This window comes from Dasypus novemcinctus, chromosome 7 (assembly GCF_030445035.2).
Source record: "Dasypus novemcinctus isolate mDasNov1 chromosome 7, mDasNov1.1.hap2, whole genome shotgun sequence".
In the NCBI taxonomy this organism is placed as follows: Eukaryota; Metazoa; Chordata; class Mammalia; order Cingulata; family Dasypodidae; genus Dasypus; species Dasypus novemcinctus.
In genome coordinates, this window is record NC_080679.1 from 115850478 (window position 1) to 115873768 (window position 23291).

The window sequence follows — 23291 nt, forward strand, 5'->3', positions numbered from 1 at the left end:
GGTTCAACCTGATGCTTTTACTGCCCCGCCTCCCCCAAGGAAACCTTGGAGAGTGTTGTGTGGGATGTTGATGTTGTGAGACTTAAAAAAGGGGGGAGGGGGGAGTCGTGAAGTACAGGATTCAGGAAGCTCCTTTCTGCAGGATTTTTCGTTGCGTGTAAGAGAGGATGTGAAAGCTCAGGGAGAGGAAGCTATCATGTAGCATTTCCCACACCAAAGCACTTTTTTTCCTGGCGCCTTTTTTGGTTCTTAGGTGCCACCAAACATGCTACGGGAACTGAGCGGTGTCTCCGTTCCGGGCAGCAGCCAGGCCTGACCGCTTCCGGGAGGCCGTGCTGCCGAGGCTGGCCCACGAGGGGTCCAGCGGCGCCTGGGACCACCCTCAGCGAGGTCACCCCCTCCACCTTCCTGCGCTTCCAGGGCACTGCATCACCAGGCGCCCATGCATCCCTGATGCTTGATTCAAAATTTCCTTTTTGAGGAGGAAAAACCTAGCCAACCTCTGGCCCTTACATACTTTGGAGGGCTATTTCACGAGCCTATCCTAAAGGAGTTTTGAATATCTGATGTAGCGTATTTTTTTTTTTAGGTAACAGTCCACGTTCTAAGTCTGCTCCCTTCTTGATGAACACAGGGCAGGTGTGCTCTGAAATTAGCACAGGTGGTTGTGATGTACGGGACTAAGAGGCTCAAGTGTGACACCTTCCCCTTGCCACTCTTAAACATACTGTCCCATCCAGCTTTTTCAAAAGCATGTTTGCAGAACGTGGCATGTGGGCAGTGCAATCCAACACTGGGGCTGCAGCTGGGCCCCACGTTCACCCACCCCCTGGGAAAAAAACACTTCTCCCTGTCACACAAGAAAAGTTTATTGAAAAATAAAGTTCTCCCTAGTTTTCTCTACAACAGTGGGAAACAAAGCAGTGCTCTATGCCAGTACAGTACTTTTGGACAGCGACACCTTGTTTGCAGAATCCTGCGCTACTGAACCCCAGAAGTGAGTGGGAGAAAACGGCTGTACCCGGGAGCTGTTTGAAGACACAGAGATGAACTGCCGTCAGCTCACAGGTGCCAAGGCTGTGGCAGCAGCTGCTGTGGGAGGGCGGGCACCATCTCCTTTGGCATCAGTTGTTACACTGCCGTCTAGTGATACTCCGACAGGACAATGAGCAAAACGCTTCCCCAGTTTGCTCCAGCTTGGCGTGGGGAGGGGCTAGACAGCACTGGGGTCCCGGCCTGCTGGTGCAGACAGGCCTAGACCCCCAGCACCGCGAACATGTGCTGCTCCTGCCCCTGCCCCTACCCCCACCCCCACGGACATGTGCTGCTCGCCGCACGGCTCCTCTCGTGGCTAACTGTTGCCATTGGCCACCCTTGACCAGTGGAGTGGGGGGTGGGGTGGAGCAACCTTAAGACACAACAAATTCTGGGATGGAGGGAGTGATGCTTTGAAGAAGGTCAATTCCTTTCTGACACCCAGGAGTACAAAACTGTTGAGTGAGCTGCAGAGAATCCAAAGGAATTTGAAAAAGACAGATTTCCAGCAAACGCCCCTTATTTCACAAGTAAAACCATCATCCAGAGTTGTGCCAAGATAGGACAGGAGATAAAAACTCCAACAGAACAAAGAGTGAGCTGAATTTGGGTGTTTGGGGAACACGTGGTTCAGCCACAAGCAGCCTCTGGAGCTGCTGGGTGGGGGCGGCGCTCCCGTCCTGAGGCTAGCCACGCTGCACTGCAAAGGGGGTCTGGGCCGGGATCCGCACTTAACCTTGGGTTTGATGGAAACCCGTGAGAACTTGACAGCCTGGGGTCTGCCCTCTGCAGACTGGAGGAGCCACCCTGGCCAGCAGGGGACTGAGGGACTGCTGGGGAAATGAGCAAGTTCGACTGTTTCTCCCTTAAATAACACCCTAGAGCCTCTGTTGGTGCATTTCAGAGGTATATAGTTAATTGTGGTTTAAGGGGTTCAGTCTGTCAGAGAGCCCATTTTAACCGCTAAATCAAAAGGGAAACCCTTGAATGGTCCAGAAGGCATTGGGGAGGGAGAGGTAAGGAAGGGGGAGGTCTAGGTGTGTGGCCCAGTCACCTTTCCCCTTTTCATCTCCAGGTTACAAGTCCTCACAGTCTTGTTTCATTTGGGGCTAGAGTATGGCATATTTTCAAGTCATACTGTGCATTTACAGGTACAGTAACATTCCAAACAGCACGGCAGGCACGGAACTTGAACAGACTAAACTGGTAATTCCTACAACATTCAATCACCTTGGAACAGTGTTTTCAGGTAGGTATTACTTTTGAATCAACAGATAGTGAGCTCACACCTTTATTTCCCAAGTGTTATGAAATGCTAGTAATAACAATATTTAACGTTTACTAGGGCTTACTATGTGCCAGGCACTGTGCTACACACGGAATCCTCACAGAAACCCTAAGTGCTAACAAAACTAGGGTAACTTTTTTTCCCCCTTCATCTTACTATACAGCTAATTTGGCCCTTGGCTATAAAGACTTGGTTCTCCACTTTTTTTTGTTGTTGAAGCCAACAAGAATGAAAGGAACTTAGCCTTGGCTTTAGAAGATCCCCACCTTCCTCAATGACTATGAATCTATTTCTCCCCATCTAATCAGATGAAGGTGCTCTGCGGCCTCATGAAGATATATGGAATCAGAATGAAGCCAATATGAAAATTAAAATACTTTAAATAAATAAAACAATCCAGGCTTGGGACTGTAACACATACAACAGAGCCTGTCGTTACCAAAAGTGCCTTTTTTTTTTTAAATCAAGAAAATTTGGAAGTGGGGGAAAGGAGTAACCTCCCAGTTATATACACAATCTAGGTAAACCATCTTGGAGAAGTGGGTGGTCTGCCTTGTTCTGGCCTAAGCACCCACCCACTTAGACAACACACAGTTTAGTCTTCCAGGGATATTTACGCCTTCACTACCAGTGCACTTCACTGGGATCTACTCCCGAAGGGGAGAGATTGCGTATTCACGGTCATTAAACCTTGCATTCACTTAAGGAAACAAAAATGGGGTGCATATTCTTTCCCTTTCGTGATGCCAATCAGCTGAAGCTCACGCTTCTACAGAGCTCAGCGGGGTCTTGCTCCCCTTCGGTGTGGCCCCCTCTCGTTGGCAAGTGCTCAGCGCATTTGCAACCAGCAGTCCTAGGACAAAGCCAAAGAGCTGGTCAAGCAGCCCAGGAGCGCCCTGGGCTTGTCTGGAGGAAGCCATGCCTTTCCTTGGGGCTCTCAGGGCTCCTCCCCCTCCTCTGGGGTTGTCTGGGAATATGCTAGTACTCTATGGCCTACTGGCGCTTGGAAGGCATTTCTGGAGCTTGCCTGGGCATATGTAGTGACCCAAGGATATGCCCTGCCTCACACAACTGCTGGAGTCAATGAACAGCACCCCCATTCTGAAAACCAACCCCAATGAAAAGTGAAAAGGCACGTTAGAGAAACAATAAATATCACCAAAGAAAGACTCTAATTCCAAACACGCAACATACAAAAAGAAAACAAACAAACAAGCTAAAATAGTGACAAAAACCCAACCTAAGTAAAAATGAAAAAAGCATCTCCATTTGTACATGTGCAAATCACATTGCATACATGAAATAAATGAGGTGTTTCCTGGCATTAAAAGAAGTGTTTCCTACTCTACCTTCCAAAGGAAAATTTTCTCTCTTTTAATAAATTAGATACTTGTTTTTCCTGAAGATTTTCTAAGAACTTAGGATCACAAGCATGGAAAAATCCATATTTCACTTTGAGATAGTCACTGGCAATACACTGCAGGCTCCAGCCCGCATCACCAGAGGCTCCTTGTCTCCCATGTTCTTTTCCAGACACTGGGGGGGGGGGGGGGGGGGCTGGGACGGGACACACCTGCCCATTTCCCAGGTCACTGATTAGATCTGAGCCCAGTGTGGGGAGGCCTGGGAGGTGGCCTGCATCAGATGCTGTCAGCTCAACCAGTGCTGTCTGTCACTGGAGCGAGGGCTTGTTTGCCCAAGAACAGCAGCCCCAGCTGCCCGGGCTCCTGCTTACTGCTTGCTGCCTGGGGGAAGGTCCTCTGTAGGACTGGTGGTCCCTGAGCTCAGGGACAGCCAAGCAAACAGTCCCTGCAGTTTCTGAAACAGAAGAGAGGCACAGCTTTTCATGGAAGTTTGCCTTCCAGCTTCCTTTCTTTCTAAGTTCCTGTGCTTGTTTAAACAGCTCTTGGCTAAAAAGATGGGTTAATCTGGCTGCCCGGGAAATCGGTGTTGGCCTGCAGGCTCCCCCTGCTGGTCGAATCCTGCACTACAGCCTCAGCCTTGAAGCTCCAGAAAGAGCCCACCAGAGGGTGGTACTGGCACAGAAACCACAGGCCTGGGATCTTGGGATGCAAATTCCTACAAGTTAGGGCACAACCCAGAGGTGCTTTCACAGGAAGAGCTGTTCCTAACAGCAATGAAGCCAACTGCTTCTCCTCCTACAGCAAGAAACACACAACCAAGGTTTCCCTAGGACTTCTGCCCTTCTCGTGGCTGGGCCAGACAAAGGCTACCTCAGTCAGTTCTTGAGACAATGCTCGAGAGAGAGGAGACCCTAGGAACCCCTCCCCACCACCCTGTCACTCTTTAGGACTGTGATGCAATTCAGAGCCCCCAGCCAGGGACTGGCGTGCCTAAGAGAAAAGGGCTGGCTGTGCATTTGGTGTGAATTATTCCCACCCCTTGCAGGAGAGTAGCCAGGTAATATGGATTAGCAGGCAGAATCCAACTTGCCAGACTTCAAGAAAGGCTTTATGCACCTCTGGTCCCTGTGAGGCAGAATTCTTCCTTCTGTCCACTGCCCAAAGGCCTACCCAGGCGTTGGCATAATCAACAAAGAAATGGAATGCTCCCAGGAAGATGCCTGGCCCTGCGGTTCTGCCTGGCTGCCCGACACCAGGCCAGGTGCTGGGAAGCAGCAGGAGGCCGAGGGAGCCCGGGTGGGAAGCATGGCCCTGAGCAGTGGGGCCACCCAAACCAGCAGCCTGGAGTGGGGTTGATCACACTGACGGCTCACAACAGGGACACTCCACAAGGGGAAGAAGAGGGCACACTAACCAGCAGGGAGATGCCAGGACCTTCCCAGGAAACTCACAAATTTGCACACGGAGTAGACTGAAGCAATACATTAAGGCTGGGGACGTGGGAAACACTGGGAGGCAGGGCACAGGAGCTCCTGGGCTTGGAAGGTGGGGTCCGGCATCTAATAAGGCCAACCTGTCCTTGGCTCATCCCTGCTTCCGCTCATCCCCTCAGAATATTCGTGCTGGAAGTAAAAGCAGGGGTTAGACTTCCACCCCTTGCAAGCCATACACACTGGTGAGCACCAGGACACTGAAACTGCCCTGTTCCCCCAATGAACATCGCCTGCTGAGACCCGTTCCCTGGAATCTGGTGATTCCGACGCTAGAGGGCGCAACATACCAGGCCACCTGCTGCTGGGCCCCTGCTGGGTGGAACCACCTGCTCTTAGGCACCAACTTCACTCGTGTCCAAATCTCCGCTCCAAGACAGCCCTCTTCAGAAGCTGAAGAACACGACCTCCCAGTTCAAGAGTAGCTCTTCCAAGCCCTCATTTCTACTTTCCTTCAACAGCATTGGCGGGAGGGCGAACTTATCATAAAGCTAGACAGCAAATATAAATTCCTAGATCCCACATTTCCTTTCTCAAGAACATGAAATCATGGCCAAGGGGAGAAACACTGAAGGGGCAAAGCAGCCCTGGCTGGACCCTCTGGACAAAAGAGCAGCCCCCACCCCCCAGGCTGAGCCAGTGTCTGCTCCTGAGCTGCCTTCGGCGAGCCCCCAGTTGCACCTACAACACCCTGGAGTGTTTGTTTTAAAAGCAAGATTTCACTTTGAGGAACGAGGTCCCCTCAGTGGCCCTCCCTTCTCTCAGACAGGAATATTATAGTGAAGGTAGATGATGACAGCGGTAAATAAAAGAAGAAACAAGACTGTGCTCAATCTCTCCTCTCCCCCCCTTGTTCCCCCTCCCTCCCTCCCAAATAAATATGTTAATGAGTTTAGGAATTTTCCCCTGCAAAGTTCTTTCCAATCAGCTCCATTCCTCCTCTTGGTTTTGTCTTGTTTAAATCTTGAAACACTCTCGATCCTGGAGCGGCTGTATCAACAGGGTCTCCCTACAGATGCTCCTCGAAAAATAGAAACGATGTTGGGAGCAGGGAGTCAGGCTCTCCAGCCTGACTTCCATTCTCACTTGGTTTTGGTGAAGGCTCTGCTGGGATGCTCTGACGACAGAAGGAGTGAGCCCACACGGAAACCTTCCGACCAGAAAGTTCAGGTGAGGGTGGGGGTCCCAGAACAGTCTCTGCCCCACTGCCCTGGAGCCACTGTCTCCCCTGCACCATGTTAGCCTGGGCCAGCCGGGGCAGCTGCTATAGGCAGTCTTTACAGAGAGCCGCCTGGCCCTTGGTGAAGTCCCGGCAGGGGCAGATCCTCTGGTGTCGGGGGTGGGCACCGGCACAGCTGAAGAGCAGGAGGTCACCTTGGAACACACAGTGCTTGTTTTTGGGGTCAAAGGAGGGCACCAGGATGTCCTTAGCCAGCTCGGAGGTTTGGCAGGTCACCTGATACCTGGAGAGAGAAAAAGGCACATGGGTGAGACGTGAAGGGGAAGCACCTGCCTTCACCTGCAGGCAACATGCTCTATTCCCCCGCTTTTAGACGTTAAATGGCACCCACCTCTGACCCAGCCATTCTCTACCTCTGGGAATCCAGCCTGGAGACAGACGGATGAGGGCAAGGATGTGTGTGCAGGGAAATGTGCTTAAGCCTGCTTAGTGAAGCACTGTTGGCAATGGGAAAAAATGGGGAAAACTGTGAGAAATACTAAGAGGGGAATGGCCAAATAAATCATGGGGCACCTGTGCTTTTGGAGTTCTGTGTAGCTGGTCCAAAAAGAATGAGGTAGAAATGTGTGCACCAGCAGGGAGAGATGTCCTTGAGGAAGGCAAGGTGCAGAACAGGATGACACTATGACAAAGAGTCGAGACAGCTATGCACTAAACTTTAGTGATCAAAGTGATAACAATGGTTACTTCTGAGGATTGAGATAGGGGCAAAGACATGCATTATCTAAAGATGTTTTACAAGTATGTTTAAGTGTTTTCTGGATCTACAGGATGGCGGAATAGAGTATGGATTAGAGTGGACTGACTGATATTCTACTATGGAACTATTGTGATTAGTAATGGAAGAAATTATAGCATTGATGTGGAGAAAGTGGCTACGGTAGCTGCTGATGGTAGGGAGAGGGAAGAAGAGATATGATGTGGGGACATTTTCAGGACTTGGAATTGTCCTGGGTGGTATTGCAGGGACAGATGCTGGACATTGTATGTCCTGCCATGGCCCACTGGATGGACTGGACAGTGTAAACTACAATGTAAACCATTATCCATGTGGTGCCTTCCCCCCGGTGTGGGACGTGACTCCTGGGTATGAGCCTCCCTGGTGCCAAGGGATTACTGCCATGCACCAGCTGATGATGTAACTAGAAAAAGACCTTGAATAAAGGGGTCAACTCAGATTGGCAGAATATCTCAGCCTACATGTATTATCAGGTTTTAAAAACTGCTTTTTGACTTTGGATAAAAGGGGGAAATGGAAAGGACAAGTGAGTTTATATGGCTATGAGTCTCCAAAAAAAGAGTCGGGAGGTGATTAGAGGGGTGATGCTTATGCATGCCTCAGCAGGGTACCAGAGACAGCCGAGATAGATGGAAACCCAGGTGCTGGTTCTCCTGAGGGTTGCAGGTTCTATGATCATAGCAGATGGCTCTGGAGTTCAGGGCCATGTCAGTTGGCCCATTTTGGAGTTTGTGTTCCTGAGTGTGATGGAGGTGGACTAGATATGATCTTTCTACACATGCCTCTTCTATTACTTTTACCGGACCTGTGGTTGACGTTTGGGTTGGTGTATACTCAGGAGACCTGAATCTCTGGACTGTCCATGTGATGGCCAGGCCATGGGCCTTAGCAGACTTGCAGCTCCTACCCTCTGGTTTGTTGGACTTACCCCGGTCAGCTAACAGGGAGGTGAAGAGGGTCAACCACCACACCAGGGAGCCAAGAGTACCTACAGCTGCAAGCAGGAGAATTGTATCCATCATCCATGTGGAATCTAAACCCCCTCTTGATGTAGAGGGAGACTGGACATAGTCATCCCAGGTCCACAAGATGGAGGGATAGAGTATGGATTAGAGTGGACTTACTGGTGTTCTGCAGGAGAACTATTGTGATTAGTAAGGGAATAAATTGTAGTAGTGATGTGGAGAGGGTGGCCATGGTGGCTGCCGATAGTAGGGAGACAGAAGAAGAGATGTGGTGTGGGGGCATTTTAAGGATTTGGAGTTGTTCTGGGTGGTGCTGCAGGGATGGATGCTGGACGTTGTGTGTCCTGCCGTGGCCCACTGGGTGGACTGGGGGAGAGTGTGGACTACAACATGGACCACTGTCCATGTGGTGCAGCGGTGCTCCAGAATGTATTCACCAGGTGCAGTGGATGTGCTGTGATGCTGGAAGAGGTTGTTGATGTGGAAGGGGTGGGGTGGGCAGATACATGGGGACCTCATATTTTTGAATGTAACATTTAAAAGAAAATAAGGAAAAAAATTAAAAATTAAAAAAACAAAAACACAAAAAAACAAAATATATTCACCAAATGCAATGAATGTCCCACAATGATGAAAGAGGTTGCTGATGTGGGAGGAGTGGGGTGAGAGGGGTGGGGAGTATATGGGGACCTCTTCTATTTTTTGAATGTAACATTTAAAAATAAAATAGAGAAAATTAAATTAAATTTTTAAAAAAGTTTTTTTGGATAATGGCTTAAAAAGTTCCCATTAGGTGGCCTTTGTGCCCACCTCCCAGAAAGCAGGTGAACTTCCCCTGGGGGAAGGTGCTGCACCTTTGACTCACTGGCTCTTTGCAGCCAGCTTTCACCCAACAGCAGCCCCCCCCCCATCCCCCCCCCGCCACGCTGAAGCATGTGCAGGGCAGGGGTCTGGATCCAGCTCCCTCTGATCCCAAGCCCTGCGCTCCTGCTCCTTGCATCTTCTCTCCTGAGTATCTGTGGCCAGGTGACCCTCATGGCTTCACCTTCTCAGGCTGGGACTCTGGCTTGGGAGGAAGGGGTCTTACTCTATCCCCTCTTCCCTTCCTGCAGGTAACACCTGCCTCTCTGCACCAGTGTTGTTCTGGGTCCTGCCCAATTCTTACCTGAAAGGCTGAACAGCCTGGGGAGCTCAGGTGCTCTAGTAGCCTGATGTCGTTTATGAATTCCAAAAATAGATACTGGATTATGTTTGTAAACTGGTCTGTCCCTCCAGGAATATTAATTATATTAGATTCAGAGTGTAGCAGTTTGATATGGTTATGAATTCCAAAATAGATACTGGATTATGTTTGTAATCTGGTTTGTACCTGGGCATGACTGAGTTATGATTAGGGCTTTGACTGGGCCACGTCATTAGGGTGGTGAGTCCCCGCCCCTTGGTGAGTGGGGACAGATAAAAGGCATGGCAAAGGACAGAGCTGAGGGTTTTTAATTTTGGAGTTTTGATGGTGGAGTTTGATGCTGAAGCCTTAAGCTAGAGCCCCAGGAAGTAAGCTCACAGAGGAAAGAGAAGCAAGCCCTGGGAAGAAAGGAACCTTGAACCCAGAGAGAAGCAAGACCCTGGAAGGGAGGAACCCAGGAAGCCTGAACACTCGCAGCTGTCAGCAGCCATCTTGCTCTAACACGTGAAAATAGACTTTGATGAGGGAAGTAACTTCTGCTTTATGCCCTGGTATCTGTAAGCTCCTACCCCAAATAAATACCCTTTATAAAAACCAACCCATTTCTGGTATTTTGCATCAGTACCCCTTTGGCTGACTAATACACAGAGGTTTCACTTTTACTTGATTAAATAATGATTGAGGCTTTGATTGGGCCATGTCAGTAGGATGTTGCATCCCCACCCCCTTGGTGGGTGGGGACTCAGAGAAATCGCACTACAGAGAAGGGAGGTTGGATTTTTTGAACTGGAGCCCAAGAAGTAAACACACAGAGGAGGAGAGCAGCTGAGACTGGAGAGAAATAAACCCTGGAAAGAGAAGAACCCAGGAAGCCTGAACCCTTGGCAGACGTTGGCAGCTGTCGTGCCCTAATACGTGGCAGTAGTCTTTGGTGAGGGAAGTAACTTACGCTTTATGGCCTGGTAAATGTAAACTTCTACCCCAAATACACACCCTTTATAAAAGCCAGCGTATTTCTGGCATTTTGCATCATCACCCCTTTGGCTGACTAATAACAGGTGGCTTCTGGGTTCCCCCCCACCCCCACCCCAGAGCTCCAGATCCTCTTGCACAGACTAATTAGCCCACCTGCCTGGGGGCACCTGCTGGAGGGCAGCACTGTGCCCCCTCTCATCTGCTTCTGCAGTCGCCAGGGGAGTTCTGCAGCTTATCTAAATATCCCAACAGCTCTGGTCTCCCTGTGCAGCTGGGAAAGGGTAGGGCCAGGAAGGGAGAAGACAGGAAGTACAGGTTTGTGGATTTCCTAAAATTCAGAGATTGGGATAACCTGGCCATCCACAGGGGACCCCTGTCTGTCCTCTACCACCCAACCTGGAGTGACAGGGACGTCCAGAGCACAACTGTGACTGCTACGTGTACATATGGAATGAGTCCTTGGGACACAGGCTTATTCTGATGTGATCTATTTATTTAGGCCTGTTGTAGCAGCTGCTATGTCTAGCTCTCGCCACCTGCCTGGCACACTGCTAAAAGCGAATGTGGACTTCTCTACAACTAGCCTTAGACCTGGCGGCAATGGGGTGTGGTTGCTAGGTGCTATGAAAAAGTTAAAAACCCTGCTGCTTCCTCTGGGGCCGCCTGTGCTCAAACCCCAGAGAGCCTCCCTGACTGGGTGCTCACTGGCGCATCTCAGTCAAGGCCACAGCAGATAGCGCCAGCTCAGGGACACAGGACAAAGAGCACCAGAAAGTGGCTCGGGGTGGATGCTTCCAGGTATCACAGGTGAGACCATGATGCAGTTCCGCAAGGTTCAACAGGTGTGGAGCTGCGGGCACATATGGAGCTCCTTCCAGGGCCCAGGAAGCTCTCCCCTTTGTGAGAGTGCAGGCACCTGCTACACAGCACTGGGCAGGTGGGAAGACTACCCATCATCCGTGTTCAGCTCAGTGCACGGGAAAGCCACCTGGGAGCTGAGGCCAAACCACGGGTACAGTGCAGGCGCCTCCCACCCCCATGGGATCCCCTGCCTTTTCAGGGCTGTGCACATACCCTTACACACTCATGCGCACACGCACACACATGCACTCTTATCCCTTCATGCTCTCTCACACTCACCCATCTACATGCACACACTCAACACACACTCACTCAGAGACTTGCTCCTGACTTCTTTCCAGCTAAATGGCTTTTCTTAGAGGATGGGCTTTGGGGTTTTTGGTGCTCACCCCTCAGTTCACATTTTATAGTTATTTTCTTTTAAAAATGGATCCCCGCCCTTGTCCTGGGACCTCCTACTTCATCGCTAGCAGTCCCGGCTGGCAGTCTGGGGACTGGCCGGGGCAGGCTGAAGACCCAGGCACTAGGGCTGAGAAGAGAGGCCGCCAATCCCACCTCCGATCCGCCAAGTCCTGCCAAAGCTCCCCCGTGGCCACTGGACTCAGGCAGATCTCTCTCCTCTCAGGCGTCAAAGCACGCAGAGTCCAGACTTCACAGTTCAGAATTTTCCTTCTTCAAAGAGAAACCCCCAAATGCCAATATTTCAAGGTTTTAGAATGGGGTAAAATTAAAGACCAGTTTCCACATCAGCAGGGGTTCCTATTCAGTGAGTCGAGGTTCCCCCCCACTGGCCCTTCCCAGGGTCCCTCTACTGTCTGGCGCCCTTGGCCCTGTCGGGGTGGAGTTTCTGTATAGAGAAGAGGTCACCCCTAAAGTATGCAAGCTTTGTGGGCGGGGGTTCGCTCTGCCCTAAGCACAGAGGAGCTGAGGAACTGGGTGCCTGATAATCGCTGGCTCAAGGAGGTTGTGCAGGATGCCCACACAGGTCTTATTTCATGTGATGTGCTCAATTCGTAATATATGGTGACACAGGTGGTTCTTAAAAATGTGGACATCCAAGGCTGAAAGGTGCTCCAGCTTGACTCAGAACCAGGCCCCAAGTCAGAGAAGAGAAAGCAGCACTGGCTTGTAGGCAACGGCTAATTGGCCAGGATGACTTCCACATTGAGACGTGCTTAAGAGACTACCAGAGAGCTGTGCTTTCCACCATTATCAGGATTTACAAACGCCTGAGTAAGTTATTCAGTAGGGCTCGTGTGTTCATAGAATTCATTTCAAACAGCTTTATCACTAACTTAGCATTCATTCCAGCCTTCTTGTAAGAAAACACACACAGCCATGGTGGGGAGGGGGCAAGCAAGCCAGAGGACTGCCCACGCCAAGTCCCTCTGCTCTGGAGGGCTCTGCATGGTTTGCAGAACTAGAGGAGACCATAGGTGGGGAATTACTTTCCAGACTCCACTGGGCAGCTGACAGCCTGGGCCTGCCCCACTGCCGAGGCTTTCTGGAAGAGGGAGCCATTCTCATCTGTCTTTAGCTGCACTCTAGGTCACTGCTACCCAGGACATCCCCATTTTACAGATGAGGTAACTGATGGAACAGGGAATCTGCCAATCGCCCAGATCCAGTTCCCCTCCTGCCCCCCCATCCCCCCAGGATCTATACCATTACCTTGGAGGTGGGCTGGTCCCACAGGGTCCTGGGCTAATTCTGGTCATGCCTAGTGTACCATAACTGGATGTTAGGGGCTGGATTGTGAACCCCCAAAAGACATGCTTGGGAGTGGATGTGGCTCAAGCAGTTGTGTGCCTGCTTCCCACATGGGAGGCCCCGGGTTTGGGTCCTGGTGCCTCCTGAAAAAAACCAAAAAAACAAAAAACAAAAAACAAGCAAAACAAATGAAAAAACCAACTCAGGGGAGCTGATATGGCTCAGTGATTGAGCACTGGCTTCCCAGGTACCAGGTAACAGCTTCAATCCTCGGCTCTAGGACCTCAAAGAAAAAAGAAGACATGCTCAAGTCCTAACCTCTGGTCCCATAAATGTCACCTTATTTGGGAATAGGGTCTTCTGTGAAGATGTGACTAGCTAAGATGAGGCCACTCTGGATTAGGGCAGGTGCTAATCCAATTGGACCAGTGTCCTAAGAGTGGAGGAATGGAGACAGGAGAGAGCGCCACATGAAGACAAGGCAGAGACTGGAGTGACATGCCTATGGGCCAAGGAACACCAAGGAATGCTCTAAACACTGGAAGCTAGGAGAAGGCAAGGGAAGATTCTCCTTACAAGTTTCAGAGGGACTGTGGCCCTGCCAACACGTTGATGCCACACTTCCAGGCTCCAGAACTGGGAAAGAGTAAATTTTGTTTTAAGTCTCCTGGTTTCTGGTACTTTGCTATAGCAGCCTAGGAAACGAAGGCACAGCCAAGAGCCCTGGCTCCTGGCGGGCGAGGAAGGAAGCTGTGCTGTCAGGAGTCACAGTGGGTTCCATTCCTAAGAGGCAGCTTCTCGGGTTTCCTCTTCCAGAGGGGGTCGGGGGCTGAGAGCTGGTGGAACTGAGTACACTGCCCCTAGTCTGTACCCAGGGAATTGAGACTTTCAGTACAAACACAGAGATACTCGGGGTTCTCAGAAAGCCTCTTTGCTACTGGAAGTGTCTGCAAAAGGGGCCAGTGAAAAGCCTGTACTAGAATGCTGGAATATCAGGCTCTATGCTGGGGAGATGGTGGGAGCTTCCAGAACCATTAGGCATTCCATGACTAGCGGACCACCAGCCCTTTCACCAAGCTTCAGTGGCTGCAAGAGAGGTGCCACACTGAATGATCTCTTCTGTGCTTTGGTTTTCATGGTAGAATCAAGGCAGCCTCTAAGCCCAGTCTTTAGGTAAAAAGAACTGAAAAAATAGCATCCCCCACAGCCCTAGGCAGGAGCAAGATGCTAGTGGCCACAATCTCATTATAAAAAGGGTTTTATATCACAGTGGAACACAGTAATATTTATGAGAAGGTCCAGGCCAGATGAGACCACTGTGGGCAGACACTCCAGCAGCCAGCAGTTTCTCTAACAGGGCATGAAGCCAGAGCCAGGGATAAGCAAGAAGGAAGCCTTGAGTCTACCTGTTACTTAAACATCCTCTTCAAGATGGCATGACTTGGGAAGCAGATCTGGCTCAAGCAACTGGGCTCCCATCTACCATATGGGAGGTCCAGGGTTTGACTCCTGGGGCCTCCTGGTGAAGGCTAGCTGGCCCATGTGGAGTGCTGGCCCACGCAGAGTGCTGGCTCACGCAGCAAGCTGCCCTGAGTAGAGAGCTGGCAGAGCAAGATGACGCAGCAAGAAGAGACAGTAAGAGACACGGCAGACGAGAGAGCTGAGGTGGCACAAGAGATAGAGCCCCTCTCTCCCACTCCAGAAGGCCCCAGGATTGGCTCCCAGTGCTGCTTAAAGAGAAGACAAGCAGACACAGAAGAATGCACAGCAAATGGACACGGAGAGCAGACAATGAGGGGGGAGGAGTGGGGAGAAATAAATTAAAAAACAAAAAAAAGATGGCATGACTTGTGGCTTGTATATTTACTGAGATGATTTATAGGCAAGTACCCTGGGAGAAAACACCGAATGCACAGCACTGGGTAGGGGACCTAGTATTAAGCACTATGTAGACCAGGGTTGGGTGTGAGAGAATTTGGGAGAAAAGATTTAGTGCTGACAAGGGTCATGAGTCAGTGACCAGAAGAAACCTCACCCAGACATTTGGGAACTGCAAATGCCAAACTTGAAATACTAGTGGCAAAGGGAAATGAATGAGAAAAGAACTGATCAGTGCAAAAGGGGATGTGGCTGCCAGAATGGAAGGAGGTTCTTGGGATACAGAGTGTGCAGTTCTGTGCCAGCTCCTTGCCCATATTCCTCATTCCTTTCTGACTCTAGGGGTGCAGGCTGGCATGGAGTCCCTGCACTGCTGGACTCTGCCGGGACCATCTGGGGAACTGGCTGCTGCCAGGGGCCTCGGGGCTGGTCAGCTGCTCTGTGCCCTCCTTAGGTCCCACAGCTCTTAAGCTCAGTATTAGCAAACTGAACGGTACCCACAATCCCCAAGCCCAGATAAGGCATTATTTTTGGGAACACAACTCCCCTGTTCTAATTCTCAACCCACCGTTGGGACGACTGACCTCATCCTACCTAACAATAAAAATGCTGGGCCAACTCTCTCAGGAGAGTCATGCAGGGACCTGCTTCCCTTCCCACATCCTTTTACCTAAAGCCTGCAAACCTGGAAATCAAGACCAACCCACCCTGTACCCAGAAGGAGGGAGAACAGGATCCAGTGGAGGCTGCCTTCCCCGCCTCCCCGGCACTTACTTCAGCACGTCCTTGTCCTTGTTGAGGTGCTGGAAGAAAGACGGCTCACAGATTAGCTGGTTCTCCTGGCACACCTGCTTGCAGGACTTCCCAGGCTCAGCAAGCTTCACCTGCAGGGCACTGAGAGGCGGCCACATCACCTGCCCGTGGCAGAAGTCCTAGAAGAACAAGGAGGCCATGAGCTGAGGAACCAAGGAGGCAGCTGGGGGTCCCAGTGCCGCCAGGCAATCCTGACAATGTGAGGGACCTCTATGTGGAAGAGCATGGAAGAGGAAGGGCTCAGAGTCAGACAGACATGGTGGGAGGCACGTCCAGGGAGAATACCTCTTTGGGCCAGTACTTGACCCTCTAACCACCAGTTTCCTCAACCACAAAATGTGGACAACAGTATCTCCCGCTGAGGGCTTGAGGCTGAGAGGTAGTCCATGAAACAGTGCATCAGTAAAAGGGGCCTATTCATGATGATTGTCCTCAACAATTATGCAGCTATTCAAAGTTTCCGTCCTTGAAGGCCCATCCTGACCAGCTGTTCTGGTTTGCTCTGGCTTCCCTTTGCTCTAACTCCAAAGACCTTTTAAGTCCCTACCTAAGTCTGGCAGTGGTCTCAGGGGACACTGTTTCACTGTTTCTATCTCCAGGGCAGGATTTTGACTTTAGGAGGTAAGGGATCACACCAGGGAATCTGTAGGCATCTCTGACAGAACTCAACATGGTGTTTGAAAATGACAGTGCTCCACTAATGCCACAACTGGAGAAAGAGTCTGAGCAAGGTGTGATAAGATGTAATGTAACATGGCCCCCACTGCGTGGAGAGGGACGATGAGGGAGGGGTGCTCAGAAGGGGGCAGGGTCAGGTATTTCCAGGACTGAGAAGGACTTCAGGAAACCAGCAGGTCCAAGGAAGACACGTGGGTGAGTAGAGAGGGTTGGGGACCAGCAAGCCACTTATGGAACATGATGAGCGTGTAGGTGGTTAGAAAGAGAAGCTGGATGGTAGAAGAAAGAGGGGTTGAGGGTGGGGGAAATGGCAAGATGAGGAGAGGGAAGCTATCTCTGGCCTGGGGCCCCAGGTTTCATTTCAGCTGTGTGCAAAGCAAGCACCAGTGATAGGAACTCATGCATCACTGGCACTCAGGGTTGACTCTGTCTGCACATTTGTCAAGGGAACCCTGGAAAAAGTCCTCAGAATCCCTACTGTGGGCAGGGGTGGGGTCCAACCTGTAAAAGGTGCTATCTGCACAGGCTCCCCAAACAGCCCAAATGACTCCCTTGGTTTTCTTGCTTAGTTCCTTTTGGGGTGGGATGGCCCTCAGGAGTACCCAGTGGTAGTTAAGCCTCCAGGCTCAGAGTTTCACAGACAGACAGGGATACACATGCAAATAAAATCCACAGAAGCATGTTCACAGCAGTTTTGTCAGTGCACAAGCAAAAGACATTAAATCACCTAGGCGTTCACAGGGACTGGTTAAACACAAACACAGCCAGAAAGGAGGCACACACACTATACAAGGAGGGGAAAAAGGGTGACGCTTCTAGATGTACACCCAAAAGAACTGAAAGCACGAACTCCAATGGAAATGTGAACACCAAAGTTCCTAACAGCATTATTCACACGGGCCAAAAGGTGCAAGCCAACCACGTGTCCATCCAAGGAGGAATGGATAAGCAAAACATGGTGCATGCACACAAGGGGACAGTCGTCAGCCATAAAAAGGAGTGAAGATCTGGTATATGCTACAACATGGAAGAACCCTGAAAACCTGTGAAGGAGACCTTTTTGTAATTAAAAAAAAAAATCTTTGCAGTGTTAAAATAAATAAAACAAAATAAAGTTACTCTGGCTAAGAGATTTAAAATGAGGTCAAGAGGCCACTCTGGGGGCTACTATTAAGCAAGTCTTAGCCAGATACTAGGAACTATTGGAGTATGCAAAACCTCAAATAACAATGTTCTCCCAAACTCTAAGGACTTCTGGACACCACAAGCAAACCATGAGATGGAGGACTCAGTTAACTATCTAATCCAGGGGAAACCTCTTTTTGTTCCATGGATTCCTTTACCACTCAACATTGGAGGTCAGAGAAAACAAAGATAATAAGTTGATTTTTCCAACTCAAGCTCACACACCCCTGAAATCTTTCCATGGACTCCCAGTTAAGAACCCTTGATCTAACCCGAAGGACAACTGAGTACCCCAAATATCCACCAACCGCAAACAACTTGTCGAATCCTTTTCTTTAAATACCCCTGTCTTGGCACAATATGAGTTGCTACCTGAATCTGTGTTTCCCAAATTGCAATTCTAAGACCTCAGATAAATGCCTTTGTTGCCCTGAAGCTTTATTTGTTATTTCTCTGTTGACAACAGCTGTAATCACATGAAGATGATGCCACAGTGGATGAGGGTGGGTCCTCATCCGATGACTAGGGTCCTTCTGAGAAGGGGGACGTGGATGGAGACACAAACACTCAGGGAGGAGACAGCTGAGGATAGAGGCAGAGGCTGCCGCAAGCCAAGGGATGCCTGGGGCTGCTGGAAGCTGGAACCTACGAGGACAGGTATTCCCCAGGGGCCTCGGAGGGAGCCTGCTGACCCTTTCACTTCAGAGTTGGGGGAGAATACATTTCTGTCGCTTTAAGCCAGTTTGTGGAGCCTTGTGACAAAAGCCCCAGGAAACTAAGGCAGGTGTTAAAACCGAGACTGCTGGAGGAGGGTTCATTTAAAAAGAGTGCCTGAGATAAGACTCCAGGAGGTAAAGTCGTGAGCCAAGGAACTATCTGGGAAGAACCTTCCAGGTAGAGGGAAAACCAAGATCAGCGGCTCTGAGAAGGGAGTGTGCATAGCGGGGGTTGGGGAGAGCCGGGAGTTCCACGGGGCTAAGCAGTGTATGTCCATGTGCATGTGTGTGTGTTGGGGTGGGAATGGGAGGAGGTGGGGCTAGGGTGGTCTAAGGGGATCAGAAGACAGAGGGCTCTTAGGCTGATGTAGAAGTTCTGTCTTTTCCTTGAAGTGAGAGGGAAGCCCCTGGAGAATTCTGAGCAGAGGAGGGACAGGAGCCCTGTGCTGAGAAGAGACTTCAGGGGTAAAAGCAGAAGCAGGGCGAGAGCCAGGAGCTCAAGGGGAGACTCAGATGAGACCCAAGTGTCTCTGTTCAACAAACCATGAAACACTCAGATCATATGCTCGCTTTGAGGGTTCTTTCTCACTCATTCCTTCAAAACTTTTAAGTGACTATTAAGGCCTTGTACTGGGTACTGGAAATACAAACATGAGGAAGACACAGTCCCTGACCTCATAGGTTCGGTGCATAGTCTAGTAAGGGAGGCAGAAAATTAAGGAAAAAAATACAGAACAGTACAAAACAGATGGCCTAGCAAGATACAAAAGCCATTCTATGGGTGGTGGCAATTAGAGAAGACTTCAAGGCTGCATTTTGTAGGTTGAATAGGAGTTAGTGCTTTGCAGATAATTGGTGCTCAATAAAGAGCTGTTAATTAAATCGAATGGTTTTGGTATCCTGGAGCTTTCATAGTACAAGTAGGAAAGGAGAGCATTTCAACTCAGCGATGCAGCAAGAATGAGATGCAAAAAGTAATTCCCAATCTGCTTAACAAGCCCATTTAGAACACAGAACATCTGCATGCCTCTCCAACAATTATTTCAACCAGCCACCATTTTCCCTAAATTTGTTCCACTCGTCAGAAATTTCTATACAGTAACTGTAATAAGAAAGGCTTATTAACCAAAAAATTATTTAGAGCAAGCAATGTTCTGAACAAAAACTGAACACAACTCACTGTGAAGAAGAGGCGAGGTGATACCTTTGTACTGAAGGCTAGGGAACATCAGGGAGAAGACCTGATTCACAAAAATACCACAAGAGCTAGGGAACATGGGGGCTGGGGTGGTAGTGCTCCTGAGGACAGAAGCGAAAGGCGGAGGAGCTGGCTTGTCCTTTCGGTTGGCTGTGCAAGGTGGGAAGGGTCACCTATGTGAAGCAAAGCAGAGGAGCCACTAGAGAAAGAATGCTGAGTGGTGCATGATGTCAGGGGTAGTTCCCAGATCATGAAAATGGGTCTGGGCCAAGTTCAACCAGCTTTCTGAGGTGCCAGGGATGCATGTGAATCTATTTTATAGCTGGGAAATCTAGTGCCTGACTCAGAAAAAGTTTTCAATAAAAACTGGATGACTGAATGAATTAAACACATTTCAGCTATCTGCTTATACCTACAACTTTCACCTTTGCTGTCCCCTCAAAAGGAAGCAGCTTCTGCCACAGATGGCTCTTGGGCTGTTTCCCAGCATTGGTTGTGAATTTGTGCTTTCACAATCGCAACAGAGAAGGTGGCTGTGAGGCAGGGAAATAAGGGTCAACGTGGAAGATCTCTATATGCACAAACCAACTTAGCCCAGAAGCTCACTCTTAAAAGGTTTCAACGTAACCTTGTCAGACTCTTGCATTCCTAGGAGCCCACACCAGAGATATGAAAAGACATTATAAGTGCACACAACAACTTCATGCAGATACGTACAGCAGCATTATTCTTAAAAGCCAAAAACTGGAAACAACCCAAATGCCCATCAACTGGAAAATGTATAAACAAGTTGTGGCTCATCCACACTATGGAATACTGTGCAGCAATAAAAGCAGTGAGGTACTGATACATGCAACAACACGAATGAATCTTGAAAACATTATGCTGTGTGAAAGAAGCCAGGAATCCCAGAAAAGGGAATGTTATAGAGACAGAAAACAGAGGAATGAGACTGGGTAAAAGAGCAAGGATTGACTGTAAATAGGCAAAGGAGAACTTTTTGGGTAGAAGAAAATGTAAAAGTAGATTGTGGTGGAGGTTGCACTTTTACTAAAAACTGAATTACACCCTTACTTGGGTAAATTTTATGGTATGTGCATTATACCTCAATAAGGCTGTTTAAAAACGAAAATGTGGAAACTGCCCACCGTCCCCTTTCTCTGCCTTATCACAGGCTGCTTTAACATCCCCTTTCCAATAAATTACCACAATCCCTGTATTAGTCAGTCAAAGGGGTGCTGATACAAAATACCACAAATGGGTTGTATTCCATAAAGAGTATTTATTTGGGGTAGGAACTTGCAGATACCAGGCCATAAGCATAAGTTACTTCCCTCACCAAAGTATATTTCCAGGTGTTGGAGCAAGATGGCTGCTGACAGCTGCGAGGGTTCAGGCTTCCTGGGTGCCTCTGGGCTCAGCGCCTGTTCTCTCCACAAGGTCAGCTGTAGATTGTGAGGCTCTCTAGGCTTTGCCTTTCTCCACAAGGTCAGCTATTGGCTATCAGGCAAATGGCTCTGTCTCTTTCCCTGGGGTTCTAGCTAAAGACTTCAGCATCAAACGCCAACATCAAAACTCCAACATTAAGAACCCTTAACTCTGTCCTTTGCCATGCCTTTTATCTGTGAGTCCCCACTCACCAAGGGGTGGGGACTCAACACCCTAATGATGTGGACCAATCAAAGCCCTAATCATAACTCAATCATGCCCAGGTACAGACCAGATTACAAACATAATCCAGTATCTCTTTTTGGAATTCATAACCATATCAAACTGCTACAATCCCTTAACCACAAACTGCTTGTCAAGGGCAGAAACCAACCCTAACTGGCCTGTAAAAACTCCCAGGCAAAATGCATGCATACCTGCTGCCAAGTATAACCTAAAGTCACCTTTCTTCCAAAACCCCTTTTCAGAACCAAGATTATGGGGATAAAAGATTGTTGGAAGCAAATAAAATGCGAGGGGTCCCTCAAAAAGTAGATGCAGCCCACTGGCATATTTCTACAAACAGTCCAGCAGAATATGCCAACCTGAATCCTGTCACTATCCCCACCGCCCTTTGTTTCCATCCTAGAGTTGAGCTTTACCTCCTGTCTCCATGGTGGTTGAACTTGCACTAAATTTCTGTCTTTTCTCAAAATCCTGATGTCACGGTATTGGCCTCTGTGCGCATTGGGCAGCAAGCCCATTGCTTGGTAATAAACACATACCTTGGTTAGTTTCTGAGTTCCTGCAGCAGCAGCTCATAGCTAGGGCTCTCCTAGCCTCTACTATGTGCCAGTCACTGTTCTTAACCCCCAACATCTATTCCCCATCCCTTTGGAGTAGGTATTATCACCTCCATTTCACAGAGGAGGCAATAGCACAGTGAGGTTAGGCATCCTGCCCAAGGCCATGGAGACAGTGGGGAGGTGACCCCAGAAGTGCATGGCTCCAGATACAGGACATAATCATTACCGCCAATCTCTCTGAGGCTGGTGATGGCTAGGTTAACAGCAGCCTTTCATTTTTCCAGAGCCAACATTCCCCAAGCCCGTGCCAACCTTCTCCCTTTCAATTCCTTCTTCTCTTTTCTTAAAACCTCTGCCTGCTTCGCCACTCCCCACAACTCCCCACCAGTATGCAGACTCACAAACAGGCTCATTCATGTATCTCACTCCCCAGTGTGTTTAAGATGGGCTCTGATGACTCAGATGCCCCAGGAGCTGGAGCTGACTCTATAAAAGCTCTGGAGTTAACTCTTGTTTCCCCTCCTTATCTTCATATGAACTACACGGCTCTTTGTAAAATAACATCACTGTGACCAGCATGCATATTTACAGGGTCTTTACAGTAAGCAGAGAACAGGGTTGAAGAGAATACATATTGTTTTCAGAAATCAACCAGAACATCACCATTTCTTCAAAATAACCCAATATGCTCTCTGGCCTGGGCAAATACTTCAGTCTTCCCTAGGAAGTGTGTGAGATTCTTAACAGGCTGTGTGGGCCCATCCAGGTTAGGGAATAAGAGTGCTCTTAGCTTTTATGATGAGGGATTTTCACCTTGGCACTGACTCTGGGGCTGCTGGAGACTGTGCCTCTTTCAGAGAGCTGATTTGCAAAGAGAGTGCAATCCAATTCAACATGTTTAATAGAGTAGAGGGAAAGGAGATGGGTGCATTAAGAGAAAGAGGAGGTAGTTTGGCCAAAGTCAGGATCCTTGACCATTGGGTGCTTGGCCCCAGGTTGGTTGGCCATGAGGTAGGGTTCCTGCTGCCAACTGCTCCACTCTACCTTTAAGCCTAGGGTTTTCTCAATTGCTGTCAATTGGCTTCCTCTGGCCCAGGCTGCTTTGGGCGAGGATTGATGGACAGCCTTGAAAGGTTTTTGGGATAAAAAGCTTCCTTGTTCCCCTTGCAGGTCCCATAGAAGACTGTGAAAGCAGCTATCAGCTCAATTAGAGCTATAGTACCTGTTTGCAGTTCAAGGTAAAGGAAACCTGAGATGCTACCATTTCCTTCTGAGTTTGAGATTTTCCTGTTCATACCAGAAACACTCCTCTCTCCATGCTGGTTGCTCTTTGGAGATATTCTTCTAAGCTGCAAAAGTAATGAAAACCCCAAGCACTGAAATACAGGAGCCTGGAGCTAATGGTTAGAGGTAGAAGAACCGATCTGTGAACTAATGAGGTTGTGACTTCCCAGCTTCCCTCGGACCTTGGGGAAAAGTGTAGAGGTTCAGTAGAATCTCTCCCCAGAAACTAAAAGAGATCCCTTTAATTACTCATATAAGTGACAGTGGGAAAATGCCTGATAAGAAATGCACCAAACAGAAAAGTCCTAGCACTTTTCTAAAACATAAATCTGATAGCATCAGTGCCCCCTGCCCTGCTAAAACTCTTCTTTAGTTTCCCATTGTCTCAGAATCAAATCTGAATGCTTCAGCTCTCACCAGAGTCTATTCAAGATCCTTCTCCAGCCTCAGGCTTC

The 23291-nt window shown here is 49.2% G+C and overlaps 1 protein-coding gene across 5 annotated transcripts in view; it reads right to left on the minus strand.

The window, feature by feature from the left end:
- Nucleotides 1-853: 853 nt before the first annotated feature.
- MGAT5 (alpha-1,6-mannosylglycoprotein 6-beta-N-acetylglucosaminyltransferase) overlaps nucleotides 854-23291 on the minus strand; it is a 377154-nt gene continuing 354716 nt past the window's right edge. For all 5 annotated transcript variants that reach the window (XM_058301096.2, XM_058301094.2, XM_058301097.1 and 2 more), the window contains 2 exons: nucleotides 15503-15660; nucleotides 854-6640 (listed from right to left, as the gene is read on the minus strand). In XM_058301096.2, the coding sequence (XP_058157079.1) occupies nucleotides 6442-6640; nucleotides 15503-15660 (357 nt within the window). In that variant the 3' untranslated portion in view covers nucleotides 854-6441. The remainder of the gene's footprint in view (nucleotides 6641-15502; nucleotides 15661-23291) is intronic.